Source organism: Oncorhynchus masou, chromosome 12, assembly GCF_036934945.1.
Source record: "Oncorhynchus masou masou isolate Uvic2021 chromosome 12, UVic_Omas_1.1, whole genome shotgun sequence".
In the NCBI taxonomy this organism is placed as follows: domain Eukaryota; kingdom Metazoa; phylum Chordata; class Actinopteri; order Salmoniformes; family Salmonidae; genus Oncorhynchus; species Oncorhynchus masou.
In genome coordinates, this window is record NC_088223.1 from 71775295 (window position 1) to 71801620 (window position 26326).

The 26326-nt window shown below is 46.8% G+C and overlaps 1 protein-coding gene across 3 annotated transcripts in view; it reads left to right on the forward strand.

Annotated features, from left to right (window-relative positions):
- The first annotated feature begins 1991 nt into the window (after positions 1-1991).
- LOC135550779 (uncharacterized) overlaps positions 1992-26326 on the forward strand; it is an 88722-nt gene continuing 64387 nt past the window's right edge. For all 3 annotated transcript variants that reach the window (XR_010457147.1, XM_064981891.1, XM_064981892.1), the window contains exons 1-2: positions 1992-2264; positions 9757-9847. Coding sequence is in view for 2 of the 3 variants with exons in the window: in XM_064981891.1 (XP_064837963.1) it covers positions 2149-2264; positions 9757-9847 (207 nt within the window). In the remaining variant the exon portion in view is untranslated. The remainder of the gene's footprint in view (positions 2265-9756; positions 9848-26326) is intronic.

The window sequence follows — 26326 nt, forward strand, 5'->3', positions numbered from 1 at the left end:
CAATTTGGCCTCTGTGCCTCCCAAGACACGCGCACACACACACACACACACACACACACACACACACACACACACACACACACACATCAATTGTAAGTCTGCATGGAAGGCAGAAGGGGGAGCTCTTCTCTAAAATATGTCTCTATTCAACAACACAGCATGGGGAGCAATAGTTAGCAATTCCCTTCAAAACTAAGATGAGTTTACCCTCCCCAGCTTCTAATGTTAACCATAGCGGGAAGTGCGGGGTGTGCATGTCTTTTAAATCAATGTGTAGTAGGAACAACCTAATCTTACCCAACAGCAGTGGTTTGACAGTTTGCGCTATGTAGGGCCAGTGTCAGTGCTAAGAAGAGAATGTATTGCTGCAAATTGTAATGCTGCAGGCATTCCATTTGGATCAGTTGTGGTCCTACTCGACAGTTTATAAGGTCTAGAAAGGCACGGTAACCAGTCTCTGTATTTTTACTTCTGATGCTGAGATTCACTGTCTGTTGCGGATCATCATTCTCCCAAGTCATCCTATAACAATGTGGCCACATACAGCGCCTTCAGAAAGTATTCATTGACTTTTTCCACATTTTGTGATGTTACAAAGTGGGATTAAAATGGATTACATTTTCATTTTTTTTGTCAACGATCTACCCAAAATACTCTAACGCCAAAGTAGAAGAAAAATTCTAACATTGTAAAAAAATATATATATATATATATATATAGTGCCATGCGAAAGTATTCGGCCCACTTGAACTTTGCGACCTTTTGCCACATTTCAGGTTTCACACATAAAGATATAAAACTGTATTTTTTTGTGAAGAATCAACAACAAGTGGGACACAATCATGAAGTGGAATGACATTTATTGGATATTTCAAACTTTTTTAACAAATCAAAAACTGAAAAATTGGGCGTGCAAAATTATTCAGCCCCTTTACTTTCAGTGCAGCAAACTCTCTCCAGAAGTTCAGTGAGGATCTCTGAATGATCCAATGTTGACCTAAATGACTAATGATGATAAATACAATCCACCTGTGTGTAATCAAGTCTCCGTATAAATGCACCTGCACTGTGATAGTCTCAGAGGTCCATTAAAAGAGCAGAGAGTATCATGAAGAACAAGGAACACACCAGGCAGGTCCGAGATACTGTTGTGAAGAAGTTTAAAGCCGGATTTGGATACAAAAAGATTTCCCAAGCTTTAAACATCCCAAGGAGCACTGTGCAAGCGATAATATTGAAATGGAAGGAGTATCAGACCACTGCAAATCTACCAAGACCTGGCCGTCCATCTAAACTTTCAGCTCATACAAGGAGAAGACTGATCAGAGATGTAATGTAAACAAATGTAAACAAATGTGCAAAACATTTGAAAGAAATACGATTTTTGAGCGTATGGAACATTTCTGGGGTCTTTTATTTCAGCTCAATGAAACATGGGACCAACACTGTACATGTTATCTGTATTTTTGTTCAGTTTATTTGGTCGTTTCATATCCTTCAGAATGCAAAGGCATAATCTACAATACATCCATAGGACACACTTCAGCTACAGTGTAACCTACCACAGGTTGTGACTTGATATGAGAATACTGTACAGTATAGTGCTCAAGTATGATTTTAATTTGAATTAACTGTAGGACTAAATGTAGTATCTTAACATACATTTACTCTGTGCTTTTATGCTGAAACTGACAATAATCATATCATAAATAATTTCAAATGTAATAAATCAAATATTACATTTGATAAAGTAATAGACGAAATATGTTAAAATGCAAAATAGTCTACCACATATAGGCCTAGTCAGTCACTAATAATCACCATAGAGGATTTGAGTACCGTGGGAATATGGACATATGGCAATTAGGGAATACGCAAAGTGGGACATAGCTTGGACCATGCTACCTCTCCTGTATGACGAAATATTACACATCATTTGAATATGCCAAGTACCCTAGCTCCTCCCCCATTTCCTATGCTTCAGCGCTGTAGGGGTTGGACTGGAGCAGAGCGCAGAATTATGGCCATAAGGAGACGAGACATGAAGGAATTGACGAAACTATAGTTTCACACATTTTTATCAAGGTCACCTCAGGGACTCGAAGCTATTCAACTCCTTGTCCAGATGTGACTTTTTCCAGGACCGTTATGTCAAACATGAAACGACAAAGTTCATGGCAGGAGGATATCGCCCGAAACTTTTCCAGACTTTTTCAAATAAATAAATCGCAGGACCCTGAGAAAACAGAGGAAAGCGACATCAGGTATGAACCACGCGGTTAACATTGTAACAAGAACAATACATCAGTGTCATGGTTTTAATTGTAGTTATTGCAAGATTGTATCAAAACCGCGCTTGAATATGAAGTGAAGCACGAGGGCCAGAGATTTGACCCGAGTAGCAGAGACAGTGGTCGCAATCTGTTATATTTTCCATCTATATTGTAGACTTAGTTAACCGTTCTCTCGATTAACTAACATTATCATTCTGTTTTCTATCAGCAGCGAAGTAGATACATATCTCTACAATGTAACCATATTCATTTGCTATTAATGGCAAAGTAAAGAGCATTATGATCGTTAACGTAACGTGCCAGGCAGTGGCGAGTGCGAGAACTGGCACAAATCTGACCATCTGTCACAGCGGAGAAAACAATTGAGTGGTTTATAGTAACCCTCTTCACACAGCTACAATGGTCGCCATAGAACAAACATTATCGTTTTTGCCTGCTCTGATATAGTAGGTTGAATAATAAGCATTGTATTTTAAAAGCGTAGGCTACTTTTCTGTTTTGGAATGATAACGTTTTTTACATGGCAAAACGCTGTACGAAACAGTTCAGTTGTCAGAGGGTGTGTCAATACTCTACCGTATTGCTGCACCTGCCTCAGGTGCCATCTTTTGAGAATCGCTGCCCTCTTGAGACTTGTGGTAACTTGATACATATCAAACTGGTTGAGTCAGGGAAGGATTCATACTTTTATTTTACCTTTATTTAACTAGGCAAGTCAGTTAAGAACACATTCTTATTTTCAATGACGGCCTAGGAACAGTGGGGTAACTGCCTGTTCAGGGGCAGAACGACACATTTGTACCTTGTCAGCTCCAGGGTTTGAATTTGCAACCTTCCAGTTACTAGTCCAACGCTCTAACCACGAGGCTACCCTGCCGCCCCTTACTTACCACTAGGCTACCCTGCCGCCCCTTACTTACCACTAGGCTACCCTGCCACCCCCTACTTACCACTAGGCTACCCTGCCACCCCCTACTTACCACTAGGCTACCCTGCCGCCCTTACTTACCACGAGGCTACCCTGCCGCCCCTTACTTACCACTAGGCTACCCTGCCGCCCCCTACTTACCACTAGGCTACCCTGCCGCCCCTTACTTACCACTAGGCTACCCTGCCGCCCCTTACTTACCACGAGGCTACCCTGCCGCCCCTTACTTACCACTAGGCTACCCTGCTGCCCCTTACTTACCACTAGGCTACCCTGCCGCCCCTTACTTACCACTAGGCTACCCTTCCGCCCCTTACCACGAGGCTACCCTGCCGCCCCTTACTTACAGAGCCTTCAGAAAGTATTCACACTGCTTCACTTTTTCCACATTTTGTTGTGTTACAAAGTGGGATTAAAATTGATTTCATTGTACAATTCTTTTACACAAAATACTCTAGTGTAACATTATTGTATTTTTATTCTGTACAGGCTTCCTTATTTTCACTCTGTCATTTAGGTTCGTTCCGTGGAGTAACTACAATTTTGTTGATCCATCCTCACAGCCATTAAACTCTTAACTGAGTTTTCTCCTCATGGTGAAATCCCTGAGCGGTTTCCATCCTCTCCGGAAACTGAGTTAAGAAGGACGCCTGTATCTTTGTAGTGGCGGCATTGTATTGATACACCACCCAAAGTGCTCAAAGTGATATTCAATGTCTGCTTTTAAATGTTTTACCCATCTACCAATAGGTGCCCTTCTTTGCGAGGCATTGGAAATCCTTCCTGGTCTTTGTAGTTGAATCAGTGTTTAAAATTTACTGCTAGACTCAGGGACCTTACAGATAAATAGTTTGTATGGGGTACAGAGATGTGGCATTCAAAAATCGTGTGTGGCCTCCACGTGCCTGTATGACCTCCCTACAACGCCTGGGCATGCTCCTGATGAGGTGGCGGATGGTCTCCTGAGGGATCTCCTCCCAGACCTGGACTAAAGCATCTGCCAACTCCTGGACAGTCTGTGGTGCAATGTGGCGTTGGTGGATGGAGCGAGACTTGATGTCCCAGATGTGCACAATTGGATTCAGGTCTGGGGAACGGGCGGGCCGTCCATAGCATCAATGCCTTCCTCTTGCAGGAACTGCTGACACACTCCAGCCACATGAGGTCTAGCATTGTCTTGCATTAGGAGGAACCCGGGGCCAACCGCACCAGCATATGGTCTCACAAGGGGTCTGAGGATCTCATCTCGGTACCTAATGGCAGTCAGGCTAAGTCTGGCGAGCACATGGAGGGCTGTGCGGCCCCCCAAAGAAATGCCACCCCACACCATGACTGACCCACCGCCAAACCGGTCATGCTGGAGGATCTTGCAGGCAGCAGAACGTTCTCCACTGCGTCTCCAGACTCTGTCACATGTGCTCAGTGTGAACCTGCTTTCATCTGTGAAGAGCACAGGGCGCCAGTGGCGAATTTGTCAATCTTGGTGTTCTCTGGCAAATGCCAAACGTCCTGCACGGTGTTGGGCTGTAAGCACAACCCCCACCTGTGGACGTTGGGCCCTCATACCACCCTCATGGAGTCTGTTTCTGACCGTTTGAGCAAACACATGCACATTTGTGGCCTGCTGGAGGTCATTTTGCAGGGCTCTGGCAGTGCTCCTCCAGCTCTTCCTTGCACAATGGCTGAGGTAGCGGTCCTGCTGCTGGGTTGTTGCCCTCCTACGGCCTCCTCCACGTCTCCTGATGTACTGGCCTGTCTCCTGGTAGCGCCTCCATGCTCTGGACACTACGCTGACAGACACAGCAAACCTTCTTGCCACAGCTCGCATTGATGTGCCATCCTGGATGAGCTGCACTACCTGAGCAACTTGTGTGGGTTGTAGACTCCGTCTCATGCTACCACTAGAGTGAAAGCATCGCCAGCATTTAAAAGTGACCAAAACATCAGCCAGGAAGCATAGGAACTGAGATGGCCTATGATTTCAACCTGTTGTCTATTCCATTTGCACAACAGCACGTGACATTTATTGTCAACCAGTGTTGCTTCCTAAGTGGACAGTTTGATTTCACAGAAGTGTGATTGACTTGGAGTTACATTGTGTTGTTTAAGTGTTCCCTTTATTTTTTTGAGCAGTGTATTACGACCCCTTGACTTTTTCCACATTTTCTTACATTACAGTCTTATTCTAAAATTAATTAAATAAAACCATTTCCTCAGCAATCTACACACAATAGCCCATAATGAGAAAGCGAAAACAGGTTTTTATAAATGTTTGCGCATTTAATAGAAACAAAAAAACAGATACCTTATTTACATAAGTATTCAGATCCGTTTCTATGAGACTCTAAATTGACCTCAGGTGCATCCTGTTTCCATTGATCATCCTTGAGATGTTTCTACAACTTGATTGGAGTCCACCTGTGGTAAATTCAATTGATTGTACATGATTTGGAAAGGCACACGCCTGTCTATATAAGGTCCCACAGTTGACAGTCTATGTCAGAGAAAAAAAACCAAGCCATGAGGTCAAAGGAATTGTCCATAGAGCTCAGAGACTGGATTGTGTTGAGGGGACCAAAACATTTCTGCAGCATTGAAAGTCCCCAAGAGCACAGTGGCCTCCATCATTCTGAAATGGAAGAAGTTTGGAACAAACAAGACTCTTCCTAGAGCTGGCCGCCCCGCCAAACTGAGCAATTGGGGAAGAAGGGCCTTGGTCAGGGAGGTGACCGAGATCCCAATGGTCACTCTGACAAAGCTCTAGAGTTCCTCTGTGTAGATGGGAGAATACCTCAGAAGGACAACCATTTTAGACAATGAGAAACAAGATTCTCTGATCTGATGAAACCAAGTTTAACTCTTTGGTCTGAATGCCAAGCATCACCATTGGAGGAAACCTGGCACCATCCCTACGGTGAAGCATGGTGATGGCAGCATTATGCTGTGGTGATGTTTTTCAGCAGCAGGGACTGGAAGACTAGTCAGGAGCGATGCAAAGATGAATGTAGGAAGGTACAGAGAGATCCTTGATGAAAACTTGCTCACCTTCCAACAGGATAACAACCCTAAGCACACAGCCAAGACAACACAGGAGTGGCTTCGGGACAAGTGTCTGAATGTACTTGAATGTCCCAGCCAGAGCCGGGACTTGAACCCAATTGAATATCTCTGGAGAGACCTGAACACGGCTGTGCAGCAACGCTCCCCATCCAACCTGACAGAGCTTGAGAGTGTCTGTAGAGAAGAATCGGAGAAAGTCCCAAAATACAGGTGTGCCAAAATTGTAGCGTCATACCCAAGAAGACTGGACTGTTTGATGGTGCCAAAGAGGATGGCTGCCGTTTTATTGGCTCTTAACCAACCGTGCTATTGTTTTTTTTCACATTGTTTGTAATTTATTTTGTACATAATGTTGCTGCTATCGTGTCTTATGACCGAAAAGAGCTTCTGGACATCAGAACAGCAATTACTCACCTCGAATTGGAAAAAAAAAACATTTCTGCAATGAGTCGGACGGGAAGGATATAGTCCAAACACACGAACAGGCCCTCATCCCCGGAGAAAGAAACTGAAATCATTAACCGGTGGTGGCTTATGTATATTTGTAAACAACTGCTGGTGCACAATATCTAAGAAGTCGAGGTGTTGCTCGCCTGAGGTAGAGTGTCTCATGATAAGCTGTAGACCACACTATCTACCTAGAGAGTTTTTATCTGTATTTTTCGTAGCTGTCTACATACAACCACAGACCGATGCTGGCACTAAGACTGCACAATGAGCTGTATACTTCCATAAGAAAACAGGAAAACTCTCATCCAGAGGAAGCACTTCTAGTGGCCGGGGACTAATGCAGGGAAGCTTGAAATCAGTTATACCTCATTTCTGCCAGTATGTTAAATGTGAAACCAGAGAGAAAACATTCTAGACCACCTTTACTCCACACACAGAGACTCGTGCAAAGCTCTCCCTCACCCTCCAGTTGGCAAATCTGAGCATAACTCTATCCTCCTGATTCCTGTTTACAAGCTAAATTAAAGCAGGAAGCACCAGTGACTCGGTCTATAAAAAATGGTCAGATGAAGCAGATGCTAAACTACAGGACTGCTTTGCTATCACAGACTGGAACATGTTCAGGGATTATTCCGGTGCCATTGAGGAGTACACCACATCAGTCACTGGCTTCATCAATAAGCTCATCGATGTTCCCACAGTGACTGTACGTACGTACGTACCCCAACCAGAAGCAATGGATTACAGGGAACATTCGCACTGAGCTAAAGGGTTGAGGTGCCACTTTCAAGGAGCGGGACTCTAGCCCGGAGGCTTATAAGAAATCCCGTCATGCCCTCCGACGAACCATCAAACAGGCAACGTGTCAATATAGGACAAAGGTCTAATCGTACTTCACCGGCTCCAACACTCGTTGGATGTGGCAGGGCTTGAAAACTATTACAGACTACAAAGGGAAGCACAGCCGAGAGCTGCCCAGTGATACGAGCCTACCAGATGAGCTAAATCACTTCTATGCTTGCTTCGAGGCAAGCAACACTGAAACATGCATGAGAGCATCAGCTATTCCGGACGACTGTGTGATCACGCTCTCCAAAGCCGATGTGAGTAAGACCTTTAATCAGGTCAACATTCACAAGGCCGCAGGGCCAGGCGGATTACCAGGACGTGCACTCCGAGCATGCGCTGACCAACTGGCAGGTGTCTTCACTGTGTCTTCACATGTTTCAAGCAGAGTCCCTGTCCCCAAGGGACTAAAAACACCTCCCTCTGCAACTGGATCCTGAACTACCACCCCAACAGATCCTGACGGGTCACACCTGACAAAAGGAACCCCAGGTGGGTAAGGGCTCATCAGTAGGAACTAAACACATGCGCCACGCTGATCATCAACACAGGGGCCCCTCGGGGGTGCGTGCTCAGTCCTCTCCTGTACTTCTTGTTCACTCATGACTGAATGGCCAGGCATGACTCCAACACCATCATTAAGTTTGCAGATGACACAACAGAGGTAGGCCTGATCAACGACGCGTCAGCCTATAGGGAGGAGGTCCGAGACCTGACTGTGTGGTGCAAGGACAACAACCTCTCTCTCAACATGATCAAGACAAAAGGAGATGATTGTGGAGTACAGGAAAAGGAGAACCGAACACGTTCCCATTCTCATCGGCAGAGGTGTTGTGGAGCAGGTTGAGAGCTTTAAGTTCCTTGGCGTCCACGTCACCAACAAACTAACATGGTCCAAGCACACCAAGACAGTCGTGAAGAGGGCACAACAAAGCCTTTTCCCCCTCAGGAAACTAAACAAATTTGGCATGGGTCCTCAGATCCTCAAAAGGTTTTACAGCTGCACCAAGGGCATCCTGACTGTTTGCATCACTGCCTGGTATGGCAACTGCTTGGCCCCCGACCGCAAGGCACGACAGAGGGTAGTGTGTACAGCCCAGTACATCACCGGGGCCAAGCTTCCTGCCATCCAGGATCTCTACACCTGGTGGTGTCAGAGGAAGGCCCTAAAAATTGTCCAAGACTCCAGCCACCCCAGTCATAGACTATTCTTTCTGCTACCACATGGCAAGAGGTACCAGAGCGCCAAGTCTATTCTACCCCCAAGCCATAAGACTCCTGAACATCTAATTGCCCCCCCCCTTCTACGCTGCTGCTACTCTCTGTTATTATCTATGCATAATCACTTTAATAACTCTACCTACATGTACATATTACCTCGATTACCTCGGCACCGGTGCCCCCGCACATTGACTCTGTACCGGTACCCCCTGTATATAGCCTCGCTATTGTTATTTTACTGATGCTCTTTAATTACTTGTTACTTTTATCTCTTACTTTATGTTAGGTATTTTCTTAACTGCATTGCTGAAAAAAAACAAAAAAAAACAAACAAACTGCATTGCTGGTTAATAAGGGCTTGAAAGTAAGCATTTCATTGTACGGTCTACCTACACCTGTTGTACTCGTCATATGTGACTAATAAAATAACATTTTATTTTATTTCACTCAATGCTGTAATCGCTGCCAAAAGTGCTTCAACAAAGTACTGAGTAAAGGGTCTGAATACCTTTTGTTAATGTGATATCATTTTTTCTACAAAACTGTTTTTGTTTTGTCATTATGGGGTACTGTGTGTAGATTGATGAGGGGAAAAAAACTATTCAATCCGTTTTAGAATAAGACTGTAACCGAACAAAATGTGGGCCTGAATACATTCCGAAGGCACGGTATTTCCATGAGGAAAGTGACCACCATGGGGCTAACAGTTGTCAAACAATGTCCTGTTGAAGATGGTGGTACTCAGTACTGTAATGTCTACATACCAGTAGTACTGTACACAACTCTAGTGCTCTAAGGCTGCAATGTATGTTTGTTTTCATCCTTTCCTTTCGATCAATGACCGGTGTGCTGCAATGCCAAATGAGTGTCAGGGAGAACCCGACTTCCGCTGTATAAAACAAATGTTGTGCACCTCTGGTTAATTCTTCTAATAATTATTTTCTCTCCAATCACCAGTGGCCAGCAGAATGGAGTCAACAGCAGCCTCCGCAGGGAGACCAGTGAAGGGGAACCATCGCTGCACCAAGAAGACCTGGAGCTGTCCAAGGTATGGATGTCAAGCAGTGCTGACTGTTCAATCCATACCTGGTGCCCATGACTGTGTACAAGTAAACAAGGCTCACACAGAGAGAACCTGTACCACTAACAGTTCTGCTGTCAGATGCTGAGTAGGACAGTTGAAGGTGCGGGGCATGTGCTGAGGATTATGATGATTGCATAAGAAGTGGCCCAAGGGGTGTGTGTGTTGTGAATAAGTAAGGAATCTAACCAACAACCAGGGTGGTTTGGTTTTGCAGTCAGGGATTAAGGCTCATATTTTCCACATAGCCTACTGCTGGAAAATTATCATGCTGACCCTGGCAGTCTATTATATGCACATAACCAGAAATAATTCTAGCATAGTTTTTAAAGCCAGCTTTGAAACAGGATTTGCTCCTGGATGTAATTAGACTCAAGAGGTCCTTTTTATAGTAGGGCTGAAATGAATGCTGACTTTATTATTTAATTCCAAGCCATCATCTCATCTCTATAGCGCTGCTGCCTATGCTATCTGACAAAATCACTATTTTAGTAGTTCTTCAAAGTTAGTAAGGCATACTTTTTTGACTACTGAATACAACTATCAATCACTTAGATGATATATTCAGTTGGAGATACAGTACCTCCAGTGCTTGGCTTGGGCAGGAGCTCGCTGGAGCTAAGTACCAGCACCTCAAATGCTCTTCTACTTGAGACCTCTATAGAATATTATCTCAAAAGTCATGTGGAGCTCCTGCACCTAAATATAAACAGTCCCAGCATCCAAAATGAGTTTGAGTTTGATTCCAAGTCAAGTACTGGATATCTCTCAAATCAACTGTTCTCTATCCCTCTCGATCACACGTTTTTCGGTCTCTTCTCTCTGTGTTTATCGGGGATTTCTGTTGGAGAAGCCGTTTCTGCCTATCTTCATACGGTCAGCACCCTTTCCCGTAGAAAGGGTGCTGTGTTTTCCATCCAAACAGGACACATTTTGTAGAGTTGTTGCTTGTGTATTGTTGTAATTGTCATTATTACAAATAAATGTTTTTTAAAAATTGGCCGATTAATCGGTAATGGTATCGGCGTTGAAAAATTATAATTGGTCGACCTCCAGTTCTTAGCACATTAATAAAGGGGTCTTTTCAGACCACACAGAGAGGTTAGCAGCTAATAAGGAACCATGTGAGAGACGAGGAGGGGTTGAAGAGAGAAAATGGGGGACAAGAGGAGGCGGAAGAGATTAAGGGGTTGAGAGAATTCTCAAGGCTATGAATATAGTTTGTTTTCTTTTTTAAATTTCTTTTTTACATTTGAACATGTTGACCTTAAAATAGGGTTGAGTGAATGTGTTGCTTGACCAGCACTGTTGGCCACACTTGATAACTTGAAAATTAGCACAAGCAACAACACTACAAAATGTGTCCTATTTGGATGGAAAACACAGCACCCTTTCTACGAGGTGTACAGTGTGTCAAAAAAGATACACATCAAATAACACTATTTGACATGTCAAATAACACTACATAATCTGTTTCAGTAGCTATAGTTATCTAGCTAACTATATAGCTAGGTGTCATCTAAAATAACCCTAATTTATAAGACAGTTCGTATCCTTATTGTGGCTAGCTTCACAACACATAACCCGTTCCGCTCGCGCCTCACTAGCCAGATGAAGCTCGCGGGCTGCTTATAATGTTAGCTTTGGGCAACAGGGTTAAGTAGCTGGCTAGCTATTTATTTTCATGAACTGCAGTTCAATTTCAATAGGCGAACAACAAGTGGCAACCTAGCTAATACTTACAAGGATTCCTAAAACATTGCTAAGAATAATGTAAATGACTGCAGTTTCTACTGGTCATTGTTTTCAGGCTGGTTGTATTGGTGCTAGCTAGGTACCAAGCTAAAGATGGCTACCCCAGAAGTTGCGGCCGAACAAATGATGCTTTATTACCAACGCGGTATTGTAAACACAGCGTTCGTTGCCGGTGTTTGCTTGTTTACATATTGTTTTGTACAGCTCTGACGGTGCTACTGTATCCTTTTTGACACGCAAAGACCCAAATGGCGTTCCATAGTATGTATGTGTGGAAGCTAATAGCAGTGACGCTATTACTGTGTAACTCCGATAGGGCAACATCTGAAAAATAGCGCAATAATGTGTACCGGTGCTCGACCAGTCGGTGAAAGCCAACATCACCCACGACAGAGAACGGTTGATTGTCAATGGCAATGAATTCCATTATCTTGGTTTTAATGGATTTGGGCTTTGAGTTGTCTCGCTGAAATGTTCTTACTCTCTCAAATGACTGCTCGATCCACACAGCAGACATTGTGGACTAGGTTAGGAATGCTGTGTTGCACGTGTAACGCAACATTTTACTTGTCGTTATTATGTCCAGTATCTACTTATATAGGTATGTGTAGCGTGGTTAGTTCTGAGTTGTGTTCTTTTAATTAGGGCGCTGCCACAACTGGAGGTCTGCTAGTTGAATTATCTTTATTTGCCCTGCACACGAAGAGACAACACACATTATGTTAACCCTTGGCGCAGTCCGAGCTCTCAGGCACCTTGCTAGCAAAATGATACGACAAAGGTCAGGCAAAAGAGAGCAATAAGGGGGTATGGAAATACAGAACCCACGATGGGACAAACCAAAATATACAAAACTTGTATGTATATGTATGTATATGTATATCACATGTATGTATAATATTGATATGAAAAACTGTTTGTATACCAAAGAAAAACATTAGCTATGCAGCTGTAATTAAATAAAAATATACACTGAATTATTATTATTATTATCAAATTATTAACATCTCCTCTTGACCTGGCCTATTTGAATTGGTCCTTGTGTGCAACTTGGTGCATAATCTAGGGGAACAACATCACACTGCTACATACAGTGCCTTGTGAAAGTATTCGGCCCCCTTGAACTTTGCGACCTTTTGCCACATTTCAGGCTTCAAACATAAAGATATAAAACTGTATTTTTTGTGAAGAATCAACAACAAGTGGGACACAATCATGAAGTGGAACGACATTTATTGGATATTTCAAACTTTTTTAACAAATCAAAAACTGAAAAATTGGGCGTGCAAATAAATACAGTTTTATATCTTTATGTTTGAAGCCTGAAATGTGGCAAAAGGTCGCAAAGTTCAAGGGGGCCGAATACTTTCGCAAGGCACTGTATGTACGGTAGCTTTGACATCGGTTTTAAAGATCTGTGTTAAACTAGACATCGGGCCGATGTCAATGTTGGTATTTTTAGCTAATATCGACCAATTCCGATATGTTCACTGATATATCGTGCATACCTAATTGTGACTAGAACCCAACCAATAATAAACACCTCCCTTTAAAGGGTACCTACTGTAAGGAGGGGTAGCCTAGTGGTTAGAGCGTTGGACTAGTAACCGGAAGGTTGCGAGTTCAAACCCCCGAACTGACAAGGTACAAATCTGTCGTTCTGCCCCGAACAGGCAGTTAACCCACTGTTCCCAGGCCGTCATTGAAAATAAGAATTTGTTCTTAACTGACTTGCCTGGTTAAATAAAGGTAAAAAAATAAATAAAAAATAAAATAAAACAGTCATACACATTCATAAGCTGTGGGTAAGCATTTTACAAATGTTTACGCTTCTGTCAAGACCAGCAAGTTGACATTTCCGTTGTCACTTACTGTAGGTGTACTGCAATGACCAGCTTGGGGTCGCTGACCTAAGCATTTATGAAGTGCCTGTTTTTCTTAGATATGTGTTATGTATGGATCCTTCAAATAAAGTGTGACCATCCCCTCTGTCAAACAGCAAAGCAACATTAGCATCTTCCCTCATTTTCAATTTGATTTGTGCTCGGTCTTAGCTATAGCATGCTGAGTTTTCCTGGCTTGTCACCCTCTTCCTCTGTAAAGGTTGTTCTTGGAAATATTAAGTAGGTCAGCGGCAGCAACAGAAAATAGGAGGTTGCTTTTCTCCCTCAGTTTGTTGGCTTTGTCAGCTGGCCAAACAAGCAGAGAATGAGCTCATCAAAACACACTCCCCTAGCTCACGGCCGGCCGCCCTTTCAGCCCTCATCATCATCCTGCGGAGCGTCTCGCCACAGAAATAGTGGAAGGAATAGAGGGAGTTATAGAGGGAGTTATAGAGGGAGTTATAGAGGGGGTAATAGAGGGAGTAATAAAGGGGGAATAGAGAGAGGAATAGAGGTGGTAATAGAGGGAGTTATAGAGGGGGAATAGAGGGAGTAATAAAGGGGGGAATAGAGGGAGTTATAGTGGGGGAATAGAGAGAGGAATAGAGGGGGAATAGAGGGAGTTATAGAGGGGTAATAGAGGGGGTAATAAAGGGGGGAATAGAGGGAGTTATAGAGGGGGAATAGAGAGAGGAATAGAGGGGGGAATAGAGGGAGTTATAGAGGGGGTAATAAAGGGGGAATGGAGGGAGGAATAGAGGGGGAATAGAAGAGGAGTAGAGGGGGAATAGAGGGAGTAATAAAGAGGGGAATAGAGGGAGTTATAGAGGGGGAATAGAAGAGGAATAGAGGGGGAATAGAGGGAGTAATAAAGAGGGGAATAGAGGGAGTTATAGAGGGGGAATAGAAGAGGAATAGAGGGGGAATAGAGGGAGTTATAGAGGGGGAATAGAGGGGGTATAGAGGGAGGATAGAGGGGGGTTATGAAGGGGTTATAGAGGGGGAATAGAGGGGGAATAGAGGGAGGAATAGAGGGAGGAATAGAGGGAGTAATAAAGGGTGGAATAGAGGGAATAGAGGAGGAATAGAGGGGGAATAGAGGGGGAATAGAGGGGGTAATAGGGGGAATGGAGGGAGTTATAGAGGGGGAATAGAGGGGGAATAGAAGAGGAGTAGAGGGGGAATAGAGGGAGTAATAAAGAGGGGAATAGAGGGAGTTATAGAGGGGGGAATAGAAGAGGAGTAGAGGGGGGAATAGAGGGAGTAATAAAGAGGGAATAGAGGGAGTTATAGAGGGGGGAATAGAAGAGGAATAGAGGGGGGAATAGAGGGGGAATAGAGGGAGGTATAGAGGGAGTTATAGAGGGGGTTATGGAGGGAGTTATAGAGGGGGAATAGAGGGGGAGTTATAGAGGGAGTTATAGAGGGAGGTATAGAGGGGGAATAGAGGGAGGTATAGAGGGAGGTATAGAGGGAGGTATAGAGGGAGGTATAGAGGGGGGAATAGAGGGAGGAATAGAGGGAGGAATAGAGGGGGAATAGAGGGAGTAATAAAGGGGGAATAGAGGAGTTATAGAGGGGGAATAGAGGGGGAATAGAGGGAGAATAGAGGGGGAATAGAGAGAGTTATAGAGGGAGGAATAGAAGGAGTAATAAAGGGGGGAATAGAGGGAGTTATAGAGGGGGAATAGAGGGGAATACAGAGGGAGTCATATAGAGGGGGTAATAGAGGAGTTAAAATTGGTGAATTCAGGGAGTTATAGAGGGGGGGAATAAAGAGTGGAATAGCCAGGGGGAATAGAGGCATATAGGGGGAATAGAGGGGGTGGTGAGAAGGAATAGATCCTAGGAATGAAGAGGGGGGAATAGAGTGAGGAATAGTGGGAGTAATCCGGGTGGAATAGAGGGAGTTATCCACCATTGGGGGAATAGAGGGGGGAATAGAAGAGGAATAGAGGGGGGAATAGAGAGAGTTATAGAGGGAGGAATAGATGGAGTAATAAAGGGGGAATAGAGGGAGTTATAGTGGGGGAATAGAGGGAGTTATAGAGGGGGTACTAGGGGGAATACAGGGAGTAGAGGGGCAAGCACCATGGTCTTGAGGGGGATAGAGGGCTTAACTGGAAGCCAGTGGATAGAGGGGGAAGGAGGGAGGTGGGGATGAATAGAGGAAGTTATAGAAGGGGGAATAGAGAGGGAATAGAGGGAGTTATGGAGGGGAGTTATAGGGGGTTATTAAGGGGCAATAGAGGGAGCCCAGCCATACAAGGGGGAATGAGTAATAGACGGGAGATGACAATGCCTGGAGTTATAGAGGGAGCGCCGCTTCCTATAGAGGCAGGGTTATAGAGGGGGAATAGCATGAATAGAGGGAGGTATAGAGGGGGAATAGATGATTATGGGGGGAATAGAGGGTAATGTCCAGGATCACGCCAAGGGGTTATAGAGCGGGAGGAACACAAGGGAGTTGTATACCGGGATGGGAGAATAGATGGAACGGGCAGTTATAGAGGGAGGAAGAGCAGGGGTCTTGCCGAGGGAGGTGGTGAGGGGTCATCCACACTGATATGAGGGAGGACATAGAGGGGATGTTATAGACCTGGGGGGGAAAGGAGAGGATTAATTGAGGTGGTTATAGAGGGAGCATAGCAGGGGGAATAGAGGGAGGTTATGACAGAGGGAGTTATGAGGGAGTGTATAGCGAGAATAGAGGGGGTTATAGAACAGAGCCCTGGGGGAACCAGAGCGGGGGAATAGAGGGAGTTATCGCCACGCCACCTGGTAGGAGAGACCTGTCAGGGACGCAATCCAAGCGTGGGAATATAGGGAGATGCCCAAGGAGAGGGTGGAGAGGAGGATCTGATGGTTAGGAAGGCAGAGGGAGGTATAGAAGGAATGAGAGGGAGGAGAGGGGAGTTATAGAGGGAGTTATAGAGGGAAGATACAGAGAAGAGCAGTAGAGTTGAATGACTAGTCTTGAAACCTGAGGGATTTGGATCAAGAAGGTCATTCTGAGGGAGAATAGCGGGAGAGAGGGGGAATAGGGGGGAGTTCAAGAGTTTTGGGGAGAATAGAAAGAAGGGATACTGGTCTGTAGTTGTTACAGGGGGATCGAGTGTAGGTTTTTTAGAAGGGGTGCAACTCTCGCTCTCTTGAAGATAAGGGGGAATAGAGGGAGGGATGAGGGGATTATAGAGGTGAGGGGGGAGAAGGTATGGAGGGAAAGAGGGAGAAGAGGAGGGGATAGGGTCAAGGAATAGGCAGGGTTGGGCGGGGGAATAGAGGGGGAATAGAGGGAGTTATAGAGGGGGAATAGAGGGAGTTATAGAGGGGGTAATAGAGGAGGAATAGAGGGAGTAATAAAGGGGGAATAGAGGGAGTTATAGAGGGGGAATAGAGGGAGTTATAGAGGGGGAATAGAGGGAGTTATAGAGGGGTTAATAGAGGGAGTTATAGAGGGGGTAATAGAGGGAGTTATAGAGGGGGTAATAGAGGGAGTTATAGAGGGGGAATAGTAGAGGGAGTTATAGAGGGGGTAATAGAGGGAGTAATAAAGGGGGAATAGAGGGAGTTATAGAGGGGGAATAGAGGGAGTTATAGAGGGGGAATAGAGTTATAGAGAGGAATAGAGGGGGGATAGAGGGAGTTATAGAGGGGGAATATAGGGAGTTATAGTGGGGGTAATAGAGGGAGTAATAAAGGGGGAATAGAGGGAGTAGAGGGGGAATAGAGGGAGTATATTTAGGGGGGAATAGAGGGAGTTATAAGGGGGAATAAAGAACAAAAGAATAGAGGGGGAATAGAGGGAGTAATAAAGGGGTCAATAGAGGGAGTTATAGAGGGACAGTAATAGAGGGAGTAATAAAGGGGGAATAGAGGGAGTTATAGAGGGGATGAATAGAGGGAGTAAGACGGTAGAATAGAGGGGGAATAGAGAGAGGAATGAGGGGGATAGGGGAGTTATAGAGGGTCCAGTAAGGAGGGAGTTATAGAGGGGGTAATAGAGGGAGTAATAAAGGGGGGAATAGAGAGAGTTATAGAGGGGGGAATAGAGGGAGTTATAGAGTGAGGAATAGAGGGAGTTATAGAGGGGGGAATAGAGGGAGTTATAGAGGGGGTAATAGAGGGAGGAATAGAGGGAGGAATAGAGAGAGTTATAGGGGGGAATAGAGGGAGGTATAGAGGGAGTTATAGAGGGAGGAATAGAGGGAGTTATAGAGGGAGGAATAGAGGGGGTTATAGAGGGAAGAATAGAGGGGGGGATATAGGGAGTTATAGAGGGAGTTATAGAGGGAGGAATAGAGGGAGTTATAGAGGGAGGTATAGAGGGAGTTATAGAGGGAGGAATAGAGGGGGAATAGAGGGAGTTATAGGGGGGGAATAGAGGGAGGAATAGAGAGTTATAGAGGGAGTTATAGAGGGAGGAATAGAGACAGTTAGGAGGGGGAATAGAGGGAAGAATAGAGGGAAGAATAGAGGGGGACAGGGGAGTTACAGAGGGAGGAATAGAGGGAGTTATAGAGGGGGGGAGGGAGTTATAGAGGGGGAATAGAGGGGGAATAGAGGGAGGTATAGAGGGGGTAGAGGGGATAGGGAGACAGGTCAGTAGGAATAGAGGGGGGAATAGAGGGAGGTATAGAGGGGGAAGGAGGGAGGAACAGAGGGAGGTATAGAGGGGGAACAGGGAGGAGAGGAGAGTATAGAGGGAGGAATAGAGGGAGTTATAGAGGGGGGAATAGAGGGAGTTATAGAGGGAGTTATAGAGGGAGGAATAGAGAGAGTTATAGAGGGGGAATAGAGGGAGGTATAGAGGGAGTTATAGAGGGAGGAATAGAGGGAGTTATAGAGGGAGGAATAGAGGGGGTTATAGAGGGAAGAATAGAGGGGGATATAGGGAGTGATAGAGGGGGCTATAGAGGGAGGAATAGAGGGAGTCCAGTAGGGGGCTATAGAGGGAAGAATAGAGGGAAGAATAGAGGGGGAATAGAGGGAGTTATAGACAGGGGGAATAGACAGGGAGTTATAGAGGGAGTTATAGAGGGAGTTATGGGCAGGGGGTTATAGAGGGGGAATACAGGGAGTTATAGAGGGGGAATAGAGGGAGGAATAGAGGGGAAGATAGAGGGAAGAATAGAGGGAAGAATAGAGGGGGAATAGAGGGAGTTACAGAGGGGGAATAGAGGGAGTGAGTCCAGAGGGGGTTACGGAGGGAGTTATAGAGGGGGAATAGAGGGGGGAATGAGTCCAGTAGGGGGGAATATAGGGAGTTATAGAGGGAGGTATAGAGGGAGGAATAGAGGGAGGAGGGGAGTTATAGGGGAGGGAGTTATGGAGGGAGACAGTAGTAGTAGGGGGGAATGGAGGGAGGTATAGAGGGAGGTATAGAGGGAGGTATAGAGGGAGACAGTATAGAGGGGGCTATAGAGGGAGGCTATAGAGGGAGTTATAGAGGGAGGAATAGAGGGAGTTATAGAGGGAAGAATAGAGGGAAGGAGGAGAGAGTCCAGTAGGACAGGAGATAGAGGGAGGTATAGACAGGGGGGAATAGAGGGGAGTTATAGAGGGGGTTATGGAGGGGAGTTATAGAGGGGGAATCCAGTAGGGGAGGAATAGTTAGGACAGGAGAGACAGGGAGTTATAGTAGGAAGGAGAGAGGGGGTTATAGAGGGAAGAATAGAGGGAAGAATAGAGTAGGGGGGAATAGAGGGAGACAGTATAGAGGGGGAATACAGGAGTTATAGGGGGGTTACGGAGGGAGTTATAGAGGGGGAATAGAGGGGGCAGGATAGGGAGTGAGTATAGAGGGAGGAAGGAGGGAGACAGAATAGAGGAGGAAGACAGGGAGTTATGGAGGGGGTTAGGAGGAGAGAGTTAGGAGGAGAGTATAGAGGGGGAATGGAGGGAGTATAGAGTCCAGTAGGGCAGGTATAGAGGAGGGAATAGTCCAGGGAGGTATAGACAGTTAGGACATAGAGGGAGGAACAGAGGGAGGTATAGAGGGAGACAGTGAGTCCAGAGGGGGAAGGAGAGAGGGAGGAACAGAGGGAGGTGATAGAGGGGGAACAGAGGGAGGACATAGTCCAGGGGGCAGGAGAGGAGGTATCCAGTAGGGGGAAGACAGGGAGTCCAGTAGGGCAGGGAGACAGTGAGTCCAGTAGGGCAGGAAGTCCAGAGGGAGTTAGAGAGTGGGGGCAGGAGAGACAGGAGTTATAGTGGAAGTTATAGAGGGAGGAATAGAGGGAGTTATAGAGGGGGTTATAGAGGGAGTTATAGCGGAAGTTGTAGAGGGAGTTATAGCGGAAGTTGTAGAGGGAGTTATAGAGGAAGTTATAGAGGGGGTTATAGAGGGAGTTATAGAGGGAGTTATAGAGGGAGTTATAGAGGAAGTTATAGAGGAAGTTATAGAGGGGGGAATAGAGGGAGTATTAGAGGGAGGAATAGATATATTTATATTTATTTATTGAAATTGCCTCAAAACACTCCAAAAAACAACAAAAGAAAAAAGAAAATAACAAACAAATCAATCAAAAACAGAAGACAGAAGACAGACAGTACAGAAGACAGACAGTACATGGGGGAGGGGGAGAGGGGGGCAAGACAGAGAATACATGGGGTTAAGACGTGTAGAACAGTAAAATATTATGGGAGTCCAGGAGGACAGTGAGTCCAGTAGGACAGGAGGACAGTGAGTCCAGTAGGACAGGAGAGACAGTGAGTCCAGTAGGACAGGAGAGACAGTGAGTCCAGTAGGACAGGAGAGACAGTTAGGACAGGAGAGACAGTGAGTCCAGTAGGACAGGAGAGACAGTTAGGACAGGAGAGACAGTGAGTCCAGTAGGACAGGAGAGACAGTTAGGACAGGAGAGACAGTGAGTCCAGTAGGACAGGAGAGACAGTGAGTCCAGTAGGGCAGGAGAGACAGTGAGTCCAGTAGGACAGGAGAGACAGTGAGTCCAGTAGGACAGGAGAGACAGTGAGTCCAGTAGGGCAGGAGAGACAGTGAGTCCAGTAGGGCAGGAGAGACAGTGAGTCCAGTAGGGCAGGAGAGACAGTTAGGACAGGAGAGACAGTGAGTCCAGTAGGACAGTGAGTCCAGTAGGGCAGGAGAGACAGTGAGTCCAGTAGGGCAGGAGAGTGAGTGAGTCCAGTAGGACAGGAGAGACAGTGAGTCCAGTAGGACAGTGAGTCCAGGAGAGACAGTGAGTCCAGTAGGACAGGAGAGACAGTTAGGACAGGAGAGACAGTGAGTACAGTAGGACAGGAGAGACAGTTAGGACAGGAGAGACAGTGAGTCCAATAGGACAGGAGAGACAGTGAGTCCAGTAGGACAGGAGAGACAGTTAGTACTGGAGAGACAGTGAGTCCAGTAGGACAGTGAGTCCAGTAGGACAGGAGAGACAGTGAGTCCAGTAGGACAGGAGAGACAGTGAGTCCAGTAGGACAGGAGAGACAGTGAGTCCAGTAGGACAGGAGAGACAGTTAGGACAGGAGAGACAGTGAGTCCAGTAGGACAGGAGAGACAGTGAGTCCAGTAGGGCAGGAGAGACAGTTAGGACAGGAGAGACAGTGAGTCCAGTAGGACAGGAGAGACAGTTAGGACAGGAGAGACAGTGAGTCCAGTAGGACAGGAGAGACAGTTAGTACAGGAGAGACAGTGAGTCCAGTAGGACAGGAGAGACAGTTAGGACAGGAGAGACAGTGAGTCCAGTAGGACAGGAGAGACAGTTAGGACAGGAGAGACAGTGAGTCCAGTAGGACAGGAGAGACAGTGAGTCCAGTAGGACAGGAGAGACAGTGAGTCCAGTAGGACAGGAGAGACAGTGAGTCCAGTAGGGCAGGAGAGACAGTGAGTCCAGTAGGGCAGGAGAGACAGTGAGTCCAGTAGGGCAGGAGAGACAGTGAGGACAGGAGAGACAGTGAGTCCAGTAGGACAGTGAGTCCAGTAGGGCAGGAGAGACAGTGAGTCCAGTAGGGCAGGAGAGTGAGTGAGTCCAGTAGGACAGGAGAGACAGTGAGTCCAGTAGGACAGTGAGTCCAGGAGAGACAGTGAGTCCAGTAGGACAGGAGAGACAGTTAGGACAGGAGAGACAGTGAGTCCAGTAGGACAGTGAGTCCAGTAGGACAGTGAGTCCAGTAGACAGTGAGAGACAGTGAGTCCAGGAGAGACAGTGAGTCCAGTAGGACAGGAGAGACAGTGAGTCCAGTAGGGCAGGAGAGACAGTGAGTTCAGGAGAGACAGTGAGTTCAGGAGAGACAGGAGAGACAGTGAGTCCAGTAGGACAGGAGAGACAGTGAGTCCAGAAGGACAGGAGAGACAGTTAGGACAGGAGAGACAGTGAGTTCAGTAGGACAGGAGAGACAGTTAGGCTAGGAGAGACAGTGAGTCCAGTAGGGCAGGAGAGACAGTGAGTTCAGTAGGACAGGAGAGACAGTTAGGACAGGAGAGACAGTGAGTTCAGGAGAGACAGTGAGTCCAGTAGGACAGGAGAGACAGTTAGGACAGGAGAGACAGTGAGTCCAGTAGGACAGGAGAGACAGTGAGGAGGGCAGGAGAGACAGTGAGTAGGACAGGAGATACAGTGAGTCCAGTAGGGCAGGAGAGACAGTTAGGACAGGAGAGACAGTGAGTCCAGTAGGACAGGAGAGACAGTTAGGACAGGAGAGACAGTGAGTCAAGTAGGGCAGGGGAGACGGTGAGTCCAGTAGGGCAGGAGAGACAGTGAGTCCAGTAGGACAGGAGAGACAGTGAGTCCAGTAGGGCAGGATAGACAGTTAGGACAGGAGAGACAGTGAGTCCAGTAGGACAGGAGAGACAGTTAGGACAGGAGAGACAGTGAGTCCAGTAGGACAGGAGAGACAGTTAGGACAGGAGAGACAGTGAGTCCAGTAGGACAGGAGAGACAGTTAGGACAGGAGAGACAGTGAGTCCAGTAGGACAGGAGAGACAGTTAGGACAGGAGAGACAGTGAGTCCAGTAGGACAGGAGAGACAGTGAGTCCAGTAGGGCAGGAGAGACAGTGAGTCCAGTAGGGCAGGAGAGACAGTGAGTCCAGTAGGGCAGGAGAGACAGTGAGTCCAGTAGGGCAGGAGAGACAGTGAGTCCAGTAGGGCAGGAGAGACAGGTAGGACAGGAGAGACAGTGAGTCCAGTAGGACAGGAGAGACAGTGAGTCCAGTAGGACAGGAGAGACAGTGAGTCCAGTAGGACAGGAGAGACAGTGAGTCCAGTAGGACAGGAGAGACAGTGAGTCCAGTAGGACAGTGAGTCCAGTAGGGCAGGAGAGACAGTGAGTCCAGTAGGACTAGGACAGGAGAGACAGTGAGTCCAGTAGGACAGGAGAGACAGTTAGGACAGGAGAGACAGTGAGTCCAGTAGGACAGTGAGTCCAGTAGGGCAGGAGAGACAGTGAGTCCAGTAGGACAGGAGAGACAGTGAGTCCAGTAGGACAGGAGAGACAGTGAGTCCAGTAGGGCAGGAGAGACAGTTAGGACAGGAGAGACAGTGAGTCCAGTAGGACAGGAGAGACAGTGAGTCCAGTAGGGCAGGAGAGACAGTGAGTTCAGTAGGACAGGAGAGACAGTTAGGACAGGAGAGACAGTGAGTTCAGTAGGACAGGAGAGACAGTTAGGACAGGAGAGACAGTGAGTCCAGTAGGGCAGGAGAGACAGTGAGTCCAGTAGGGCAGGAGAGACAGTGAGTCCAGTAGGGCAGGAGAGACAGTTAGGACAGGAGAGACAGTGAGTCCAGTAGGACAGTGAGTCCAGTAGGACAGTGAGTCCAGTAGGGCATGAGAGACAGTGAGTCCAGTAGGACAGTGAGTCCAGTAGGGCAGGAGAGACAGTTAGGACAGGAGAGACAGTGAGTCCAGTAGGACAGTGAGTCCAGTAGTGCAGGAGAGACAGTGAGTCCAGTAGGACAGGAGAGACAGTTAGGACAGGAGAGACAGTGAGTCCAATAGGACAGGAGAGACAGTGAGTCCAGTAGAGCAGGAGAGACAGTGAGTCCAGTCCAGTAGGACAGGAGAGACAGTGAGTCCAGTAGGGCAGGAAAGACAGTTAGGACAGGAGAGACAGTGAGTCCAATAGGGCAGGAGAGACAGTGAGTCCAGTAGGGCAGGAGAGACAGTGAGTCCAGTAGGACAGGAGGACAGTGAGTCCAGTAGGGCAGGAGAGACAGTGAGTCCAGTAGGACAGGAGAGACAGTGAGTCCAGTAGGACAGGAGAGACAGTGAGTCCAGTAGGACAGGAGAGACAGTGAGTCCAGTAGGACAGTGAGTCCAGTAGGGCATGAGAGACAGTGAGTCCAGTAGGACAGTGAGTCCAGTAGGGCAGGAGAGACAGTTAGGACAGGAGAGACAGTGAGTACAGTAGGACAGGAGAGACAGTGAGGTGGACAGTAGAGCAGGAGAGACAGTGAGTCCAGTAGGACAGGAGAGACAGTGAGTCCAGTAGGACAGGAGAGACAGTTAGGACAGGAGAGACAGTGAGTCCAATAGGGCAGGAGAGACAGTGAGTCCAGTAGGGCAGGAGAGACAGTGAGTCCAGTAGGACAGTGAGTCCAGTAGGACAGGAGAGACAGTGAGTCCAGTAGGACAGGAGAGACAGTGAGTCCAGTAGGACAGGAGAGACAGTGAGTCCAGTAGGACAGGAGAAACAGTGAGTCCAGTAGGACAGTGAGTCCAGTAGGACAGGAGAGACAGTGAGTCCAGTAGGACTGGAGAGACAGTGAGTCCAGTAGGACAGGAGAGACAGTTAGGACAGGAGAGACAGTGAGTACAATAGGACAGGAGAGACAGTGAGTCCAGTAGAGCAGGAGAGACAGTGAGTCCAGTAGGACAGGAGAGACAGTGAGTCCAGTAGGGCAGGAGAGACAGTTAGGACAGGAGATACAGTGAGTCCAATAGGGCAGGAGAGACAGTGAGTCCAGTAGGGCAGGAGAGACCGTGAGTCCAGTAGGACAGTGAGTCCAGTAGGACAGGAGAGACAGTGAGTCCAGTAGGACAGGAGAGACAGTGAGTCCAGTAGGACAGGAGAGACAGTGAGTCCAGTAGGACAGGAGAAACAGTGAGTCCAGTAGGACAGTGAGTCCAGTAGGACAGGAGAGACAGTGAGTCCAGTAGGACTGGAGAGACAGTGAGTCCAGTAGGGCAGGAGAGACAGTTAGGACAGGAGAGACAGTGAGTCCAGTAGGACAGTGAGTCCAGTAGGGCAGGAGAGACAGTGAGTCCAGTAGGACAGTGAGTCCAGTAGGGCAGGAGAGACAGTGAGTCCAGTAGGGCAGGAGAGACAGTTAGGACAGGAGAGACAGTGAGTCCAGTAGGACAGTGAGTCCAGTAGGGCAGGAGTAACAGTGAGTCCCAGTAGGACTGAGTCCAGTAGGACAGTAAGTCCAGTAGGACAGGAGAGACAGTGAGTCCAGTAGGACAGTGAGTCCTGTAGTGCAGGAGAGACAGTGAGTCCTGTAGTGCAGGAGAGACAGTGAGTCCAGTAGGACAGGAGGACAGTGAGTCCGGTAGCACAGGAGAGAAAGTGAGTCCAGGAGGACAGTGAGTCCAGTCGGACAGGAGAGACAGTGAGTCCAGTAGGACAGGAGAGACAGTGAGTCCAGTAGGACAGGAGAGACAGTGAGTCCAGTAGGACAGGAGGACAGTGAGTCCAGTAGGACAGGAGAGAAAGTGAGTCCAGGAGGACAGGAGAGACAGTGAGTCCAGTAGGACAGGAGACAAGTGAGTCCAGTAGGACAGGAGAGACAGTGAGTCCAGTAGGACAGGAGAGACAGTGAGTCCAGTAGGACAGGAGAGACAGTGAGTCCAGTAGGACAGGAGGACAGTGAGTCCAGTAGGACAGGAGAGAAAGTGAGTCCAGTAGGACAGGAGATACAGTGAGTCCAGTAGGACAGGAGAGACAGTGAGTCCAGTAGGACAGGAGAGACAGTGAGTCCAGTAGGACAGGAGAGACAGTGAGTCCAATCGGACGGGAGGACAGTAAGTACAGTAGGACAGGAGAGACAGTGAGTCCAGTAGGATAGGGGAATGGTGGTGGGATCGCAGGGCAGAGTGTAAGTTTACATCTGGATTAGAAGGACATTTGGGACAGTGAGGACTATTTATACCTATTCTCTCGATCAATTCAGAGAGATTGACTGGCCTCAGTGCCCTTTAATGACAATGTCCTGGAATCATGCCTGCCCAAAAAGTATTATTTCTATAAAGTTAACATGGCTGGCGATGTTTTTGAGTTATAGAAGGTCAGGACCAAGACCTATAGAAGACCACTTTTTGGGAGTATTAAAAATATATGATTTGCGCTGAATAACTATTTGATATTTATTTGATGTAAGTCTGTGAGACATGGTGGAGTGCTAAATCCAATCCCAGCCATGTGAGACATCCCCTGTCTGTCTGTGTGTTCTCATCCTTTGTGATGAGCTGAAGGATAATTGAATGAGATGTTCACTTAAGGCCTCTCTGTGAAGGGTGAAGCACATATGCTGAAGGACAATGGGCTTTATGTCCATGTAATGGTTATAATATTACATGTTAATATGAATTCATTGGAATGCCTTTCCTTCATAATGTTCTCAGAGGACTGGAGGAACAAAGCAACATGGTTAAAACCTTTCCAATCCTTTCACCTACAAGCTAACGAAGAGAGGAGTATTGAGAATCCGATCCTCACTCTGTGGTCCATTGTGTCTGGACCTTGACAGCCGCTGTCTGATTGATTTGGTGACCCTAATTCTGCCCCCTTCCCCCCTGCCCCCCTTCCCCCAGCCCCCACATCCTAAGATTTGTCATGCTAAAAGATAG